Raw genomic sequence first — 8,968 nt, forward strand, 5'->3', positions numbered from 1 at the left:
TTGTACACTTAAGTAACTTATAATTTTTATATTTCCCCCTTTTATAATTTTAAATATATATATATATATATATATTATTATATGTGTAAACATAGTATTACCTAAAGTAAAATTTAAAAAAAAATATTACGAAAAAAGGAAATATAAGTTATTATCAAAGGTATATAATAAGTACATATGTATTTTGGGGGGTTTTCTTATTATGATTTTATAAAAATATTTTTCTACTTTTGAAAAATTAAAAAATACAAATTTTTACGGAATAAATTGTTTTTTTATTTAAAATTAAAAAAAAAAAAAAAAAATTTATTTTTCACTTTATAGTTAAAATAATTTTTTTTTTCCCGCTCTATTAAAGAATTAACAATAAAGAGGATTTATATATTTATATTCACATATTTTAAGAAGATAATATTTTTTAATATATTTTTTAACACCTCCATTTAAAGAGGCTCTTAACTTTAAGAATATTACGTTTATATAAGTCGCACGTGTATGCGCATATATGTATATATATTATATATATATATATATATATAATATATATATAAATATATATATATATATATATTTATACACTTATAAGGTGATATGTAGTGTGTCATTTTTTCAGTTATAACTGTTGTAATTAATTTTTTGTTGTTTTTATACATCATTATTTTATTTTAATGAATGTAAACATTTTGTTTTTTAAAATAGGTAACGGAATATCGTAATTCCATCGCAGAGTTATGTAATTTATAGTTTAAATTTTTAAGCCAATATCATCCGTTTTATGTTTTCTCATTATTGTATTTATATATTTATATATAGGTAATTGCATACATCTTCTGTTATTTTTTCAAGAATAAAGTAGTTTTGAGTGTGTATATATACGTATACGTATTGTACTTGTTAATACGGAATAGTATATGACATTGATTCTGTATTTTAAGAACTGAGGTCAAAGAAATATTTAGTACGTAGAAAAAAAAGAAAAAAGGCAAAAGAAAAGAAAGACGTTATAGTAGTAAAATAGGCAGTTTAAAATATTAAGAGGATTTTAAATTATTTAGAGGGAATAAACATCATTAAGAGTAATTAAGTCTGTTTTTCTAAATAAAAACCACGGGGAGCTATTGAAATGATTTTAAGAAATCAAAAATATGGAATTATTTTTTTTCCATTTTAGATAAAATATATTGAAAATTTTGAATATTCGAAAAAAAACATATTCATATCTTCGTATGTATATGTATATATATATATATATGTGTGTGTGTATATGTATGCAAGTGTATGTATATAAATATTGTGCTTAGACATAGATGTTACATTTTCATAAAAGAGGCATATACTGGTAAAAGATTTTAATATATATATATATATATATATGTGATCCACCACGTATAACAAAAGGTGAGATGTAGTATATATATTTTTTTTTTTTAAATTCCGAATGATTCCTTTTTTCGAATATTATAAGTGTCAATGAAAATATCACGACTACTTATTTTTATAGTTTCACTTATTTTATGTTGTTTATACAACAAGAATCTGGTAAGCGTATATTGTGATAGTACTGCTGACGATGTATATTTGAGTACATTAAAAGAACTAAACTTAAGTAAAGAATTTATAAATATATTCAGTGATAAAAATGTACGTGGTACTATTGAAAAATATATTACAGAAGAACATTTAAAATATTATATAAGTGATATTAGAAAATGCGAAAATTATGTAATAAAAACTTTGGAAAAGTTGCTAGTAAGGGAATATCCATCCACCATAGGAAAAAAAGAATTACTTATTAAAAATGATTTACTTAAATTTTTAAGTGTATTATTTACGAAACATGAAAAAATTGTTAGGAAATTTTTTGATGATTTTTCAAGTACAGCATTTGATGTAGGAGAGAAATATCGTAATCTTGAAAATAAGTTTTCTGAAGAATGTACCAATATTGAAAATTTGAAAAAAACATACTCTTTAGTTTTTAGTGAGGTCAATTATTCCTTAAGTAGCACGAAGCCGACCAAGGATGAGGACATCAATAATGAAGGTGTTACTAGTACATCCAGCACTACCAGTAATGGTAGTAATGAAGGTGTTCATTTTAACGATATTAAAGATGATGTTCTTTCCAAGGTGGCAACTCTAAAAAGTATTCTGCCAAAGTTGAGAAACAAAGTTGTTGCACTATATAATGTTAATTATCGTTTAAATGAATACAAGCATGACATAGATGTGAACATTTTGAAGTACAAGAATAGGAAGAAGATGGATTTAACGCACATTAAATCTATCAGTAGTACCGATGTTTCCTCAACGAACGAAACTTCGAACGATACCTTGAACAGTACTACTGGAACAACTGCTAACACGACGGCAAGTATTGGTTCGAACAGTGTCGACATAACTGCAGATATGTTAAACCTATTGGAAGAGGTGACATCAAAATTGATGTTCAGCTTGAGAATGAAGATTTCGAGTACAAGAGATGAACTTCAAAAAAAATTGACTATGTTAGAGAGAGAATTAATTGAACTGTCAAATGAGATTACCCGTTTGGATATTGAACAAATAATCCCCAAATTGCCAATATATAAAAATAAGGACTTTTTAAATATAGAGAGTATTAGAGGGGAATATCGCGATTATGTGAAAATGATTGAAGAGGGTCAGAATAATATTAATAGTAGCAGCAGTAGTAATGGTAACAGTAGTAATGGTAGCAGTAGTAATGGTGGCAGTAGTAATGGTGGCAGTAGTAGCAGTTCAGACGAAAAGAACAGGAACGGTGATATTAGCACAAGTACGAACAGTAGTTGGAAAAACAATAACATGATTTTTGAAAGAACGCTTTTGTTGTTAGAGAGGCATTCATACTGGATAAGAGATAAAAATGCACTTGCACACACAGAGAGGGATGACATTATAGAGGTTTTAAAGAACACGTTAAGTTTAGTGGAGAAGCTAAAACATATGGTTATCAATGAAAGCTTCAATTTATTAATGACATATGAAAATTTATATATAGAGGTAAATAAATTTCTGTATAATCAGAGATATAATGCATATGAATTTGGGTATATGAAACAATGGAATTCTGTAGAAAATTACCGAGGCACAAAAATATTAATTGATGGTGTTGAGAGACTTTTACGTATTATTTCAGTTCTAACTGGAATGATAAAACATTTCAAAAATCAAAACAAGAATATCAGTTCAAATTCTAACGTTAACTTAAATAGAATAGAAGGGGGTTTTAATAGTGCAGAGGAGAAAATAAAGATGTTAAAAATGGAATTAGCAAATTTAATGCATTCACCAAAAAATTTACAAAATATAAAAAACAATTTGGAGAAGTATGGACATGTATATAAAGAAAATATTACAAAATTGAAAATTATGATGAATTCTTTTTATATTGCATCAGGTAATTTACAATCCGAAATAGAGAATATTCTTCGAATAATTAGTAACATAATTTATGCTGATAATTTATTAGAAGAATTGAACAAAATTAGAAATGTTTGGAAAAAATATGTAAAAAATATTTCTAAAAGTTTTAAAGATAATAATACTAATAAACTTATGGATGCTTATAAAGGAAATAAAAATATTGTTTTCCCTCAAGAAGCTGGATATTCAAAATATAATATAGTTACTGAAGCTATTAATAAAAATACCTTAGCAGCTCCCTATTTTAAGTTTTTATATGAAGGTGTTATTAACACATTTGATTCTTTAAATAATGAAAATGATATGAAAAGGTTTTTTTCAGTTATATATAGATCTGTAGATATTATAATTAATATTATTAAAGATAACCGAAAAAATTTAAAAGGAAATTATATCATAAAACGAAATGAAATTTTAAATCTTATAAATTATAGAGAAGATTCGAGAAATAATATAAAAAAAATATATGTTAAATTAATTGATCTTGAAGGAGATATTATCAAAAATTTGCAAAAGTTATTTATGAATAGAGTTAACTTGAGTAAACAAGTTGAAAATTCCGTTGAACATTTAAGAGAAGACTTGTTTAAAGATAAGTTGCCCCCATATTGTAATGCTGTTGAGAGCTTTATTAAGAAATACTTCCTTACCATGACAAGATGGAAAAATTTTATAAACGAGAACAGAGAAGCTATCCCATCGAAGCTCATATACAAAATTGATGCGTTGTAGGTGGAGCACTCGGTAAACGGGAAGAGGAGAAAAATACACAGTGAAGAAAAAATGAAAAATTTAACGAAAAAATATTTTCCATTTTTTTGGAGCCAAAAAGGAACGTCAGAAAAGAGCTACCAAATCATATTTGAAGCGTTCCAATGGGAATTCACTTTTTTCTTGTTAACTTTTTTTTTCAAACCTTTTCAAAGGAATTAATAATCTATGCATTATGTATATATATATTTATATATAAATATATGCGTACATTTGCGGAGAATTAATATTTTTGTTTTTGTTATTTTTTTTTTTTTTTCATACCAAATTTTGCGTTTGAACATTATAACGTTTAATCGCGCCAACATTTTTCCACATATATAAAAGTAGGAATGACAATTCTGCTGATTGTTATTATTAGGTGGTTGAAGAATGTAATTAAGCAGAATTTTTTTTTTTTTTTTAAATTCGTTAATGTATATACTGTACACACGCAACACGTACAATGATTTATTATGACGTTTTATGTGTTGCTTTATTCATTGTACTTTTTTTTTTTCTTTTTTTTTTTTTTTTTTTTTTTTTTTTTTTTTTTTTTTTCTTTTTTTTTTTATTATTATTTATATCTTACTGTTTAAACTAATTTTATCACGTCCTAATATTGAAACGTATTTCTTTGAATGCGTTAATTGGGCATTGTTTTAATATCTCGTCCAATCGGCTAATATATGGGCATTTACATATAGGTACATATGTACGTATGTATTTATGTATGTATGTATTTATGTATGTATGTATGTATGCATGTATGTATGTATATATATATACATACAAATGTATATATTTTTGTTTTTTCCGCATAATATGCCCTTTTGTAGTACAAAAAAATGTGCGCATAACTGGTAAAAATTTTTGTTACAGCTTGCGTGTTTGATGTAAGTTGGATACGTAATAACAAACTACATAAAATAAATATATCAACCCCTTGTTAATTCTTTTTAATTGTATAAACGAATATAATTATGCAATTACTTTTGTTAAAAATTTCAGTAAAACTGTTTAACGACAAACATGTTAATATACTGTTTAAGAGGTTATACCAGTTGCTAGGTTCTTATAAACTGCTGTGTTGCAAATGTTTGAAGTATTACTTCTTTACTTTTTGTATCCTTCTGTAGGTGTTTTGAGCGTTTTGTCTGTTTTATGTGTGTGTGTGTGTGTGTGTTTTTTTTTTTTTTTTTAAATAGTAAAATAAACGTACCATTAGGCTCATTCATTTCTCATATCTTGAAATTCATGTAACCATTAATGCAACATAGGTACTAAATATAGCTAAGAAATTTATACCAACAAATGCTTCATTCTCTTTTTTCCCCCCCTTTTTTATCCGTATATGCATATTAATAATACATAAACATTGCTTTTTTGAAGCAAACAGTTTATTCCCCTTTGTTTCATTTTACTCAGTTTTATACGTACCCATTTATTTAAATACATTTCCGAAATGTTCTTATTTCCTTTTTTTTTTTTTTTTAAATGGTAAATATAAAATATTTATAAAACTGTAAATTTTTATACGTGTTTTCCTTTAAAAATTGAGAAGAAAAAATTGAACAAATAAACAGAACAAATTGTATTTACGTTAATATTGAAATTAGGAGAAACAAACATATAATATATAAATACATTTTTTTCAGTAATTTTACATAAAGGAATGTAACTCAACTGTGTTTTCATAAAACTTATTTGTTTAAAAGTATTGGATGTTGTTTCTCAAAAGGTAGTATTAAAAAAATGTTGTGAAGGCAGTTGTACAGAATATGTTATACCATGTATACGTATATATATATATAAATATATATATTACGCTTACATTTTTTTAAGGGCCTGCCATAAATTTTTGGTTAACACAATTGTAAGAGTACATAAATGTGTACATTCCCTATGGCATGCGCAAGTTTTAATTGGTGTTACAAATTTTCCCCTTTTTTCTTCCAATTTTGTTCTTTTTTTCTTCATTTTTTCTTTTTTTTTATATTTCTTTGTTTCACAAATTTCGGGAAGGAAAATTGAATTGTGTTCTTTCTCTCTGTACTTTTTAAGACTAGAGTTTTTCTCTTTTTTTCATCCCTTCTTTAAGTGCTGAATTTTTAATAAAATTATAAGAAAAAAAAAACAAAAGAAAAAATGAAAAGTAAAAGATAATAAAAGAGATAAAAAAAATAAATAATCAAACAAATGAACAAATAAACAAACGAACAAATGAACAAATGAACAAATGAACAAACGAACAAATGAACAAATAAATGGATAAAGGCTTTCGATGTTCAATTGTTGCAACTATTTTTTTTTTTTTCTTTTTGTTTTTTTTAATCTCTCATAATTTCCTTGGCCTTAAGAGAATGAACATTGTTGGGCTGTTTTTTTTGGAGAGTTGGTAAAGGTATGTAAAGTTGAATAAATGGACGTATAAAAACATATAAGTGAATAAACGTGTTAATTAGTACATGAATATATACTTATATTTATATGTGGATATATATTTACTTGTTAAAAGGTTAATATATATAGAGGTACATGTATAAACATGTTAATACAGATACACACATTTAAACTTAAAATTTTTGAAAAAAATGTGTAGCTATAAAATGAATAAAAATAATCAGCTAAAAAAAAAAAAAAAAAAACATTGCCCTAAGGCTTAATGGTAAGATGTCAAGTACTTTTCAATATAATTATATGTTTGGGTGAAAGAACAATTTTTTTTTTTTTTTACTGTGATTGATTACCCTTCTATATGTTGTTACATTTTTCATTTATATTTAACCTATACAAATAATTAAATAAATATATACACATATATATAAACGTATATATAATATATATCTATTTATGTACCTAGTTGCCTGTTGTGTTTCAGTTCATATCTCTTTAGTGTTGCCATCTAGTTCCAACTTTGTAATAGTTCTGTTGCATGCACGTAAAATTTGAGAGAAAAAAAAAAAAAATTATTAATTTTTGTTGTTTTTGGTAAGTGATTGAATGTGTAACATTGTTCTACCTTTTTTACAAAAATAAGTAATATAATGATGTAAAAATATGTTAGACTTTTGTTTTAACAACTAAAGATATATTAAAGAAAAAAAAAAAAAAAAAAAAAAAAAAAAAAAAAGAAGAAGAAAAAAAAGGAAAACAAAGAAAAACGAGAAAATTTGAAGAAAAACGAAGAAATAAGAGGAAAAAAAGAAGCAGAAAAATGTCTTTTTTCATGTATAATCTCATAAGTGTACTACTTTTTAGGCTTATATAAACATACAGTGCATAAAAAAATATAGTAATAATTTTACGTTACAAAGAAAAAAAAATAGAGTAAAATAAAGTAAAATAAAGTTAAATAAAATAAATTAAAATAATATAAATTAAAATAATATAAATTAAAATAATATAAATTAACATAAAGTAGAATAAAATAAAAAAGTAAAAATGAAAAAGGGACTGACAACTGTTGTTTTTTTTTTTCTTTTAATGGATGGAAAAGGGATTAAAGGGGTAAGCGAGCATAACATTGTTGTTGGCACTGAAAAAAAGGCTAACATCGATGAAAGTAGTGGAAGAAGCCAAAGCGGCCAAAGTAATCAAAGTAGTCAAAGCAGTGAAAACAATGAAATCAGAAGGAATGTATGCACTTGCGACTTTACGGAAAAACTAAATTTCATGCCTAAGCAAAAGACGAAAATATATTGTGAACTAAAACCGCACCATGGGGAGGAGATAAGAATATTAGCAAATAAGGAATATGAAGTAAAATGTTTTAACAATTCGAAAGTATATTGCCCTGTAAAAGGCTATTTTATAAATAACGCTGATATTGCTACCTATTCTCAAAAATTAAAATATCAAGTAAAAGATATAACACATCGTGATAAAACAGTTAGTGAGTATCATCTAACTATTGATAAAGACGCTTCTGATATTTTATTTATTTGTAGTATAAAACCAAGGCAGGTTTCTGAGTTATTAGAAGGAGAAGTTAAGATAGATTTAAAAAGAGAAATTAGTGAGGAATATTCTGTAGCAATGGAGGATAATATACATATGTGTGATTTTTCAAAGGGTAATTTAAATATAAGTCCAACAACAGGTTTTTATTATAAAAATTCTAGATCTGTTAACTGTATTTATAATGTCCTTCGAAATAAATTATTTTTAATAAAATTACCTAAACTAGATATAGTTACTGAAAAAATTTTACCTAGTGTTGTAAATTGTTTATCTGAATACCCATATATTAATTTTAACTTGAAACATGTTGAAGAGACTGAAGACTCGATCTCATTACACCTAACCTTTGGGGATTTTAAAAAGGCTTTTAATTTATCATGTGAATTAGACTTGTCGGAATTTACCGTACAACCTTGTGCAGTTGGAAAAAAGGGAAACGTTACTTTTTATTTTAACGTGTAATGCACTTGGTATAGTACTTACGATAATAGCCAATCGGGGCACAGATATCAGGACACTCAGTTAATGCAGAAAACGAATGCATAAGCATGCGCATATGTGTGAGTGTGTGTATACTTGTGTGTGTACTTGTGTGTGTACGTATGTATGTACGTATGTGCCTACGTATGTATATATATAAACGTACATGTACAGATGCAAATACACATGAATCCCTTGCTTAATATTTAATAAAATTAATAACACATATCATATTAAGTTTTTTTTCTTTAGTGCATAATAAAATTTTTTATGATTTATTTGACAAGGTGCGCAAATACATACATTGAGCCGGAAATTATACATAACA

The 8,968-nt window shown here is 25.4% G+C and overlaps 2 protein-coding genes across 2 annotated transcripts; both read left to right on the plus strand.

Annotated features, from left to right (window-relative positions):
• Positions 1-1,470: 1,470 nt before the first annotated feature.
• Positions 1,471-4,179, plus strand: MKS88_005171 (uncharacterized protein; the record flags this gene model as incomplete). Its single annotated transcript, XM_067218409.1, has 1 exon — positions 1,471-4,179. The coding sequence occupies one exon, from the start codon at positions 1,471-1,473 to the stop codon at positions 4,177-4,179; it is 2,709 nt and encodes a 902-aa protein (XP_067071545.1).
• Positions 4,180-7,641: 3,462 nt separating this feature from the next.
• MKS88_005172 (cysteine-rich small secreted protein CSS) lies at positions 7,642-8,622 on the plus strand (the record flags this gene model as incomplete). Its single annotated transcript, XM_067218410.1, has 1 exon — positions 7,642-8,622. The coding sequence occupies one exon, from the start codon at positions 7,642-7,644 to the stop codon at positions 8,620-8,622; it is 981 nt and encodes a 326-aa protein (XP_067071546.1).
• Positions 8,623-8,968: the final 346 nt, after the last annotated feature.

Source organism: Plasmodium brasilianum, chromosome 13, assembly GCF_023973825.1.
Source record: "Plasmodium brasilianum strain Bolivian I chromosome 13, whole genome shotgun sequence".
NCBI classification, from domain to species: Eukaryota; Apicomplexa; class Aconoidasida; order Haemosporida; family Plasmodiidae; genus Plasmodium; species Plasmodium brasilianum.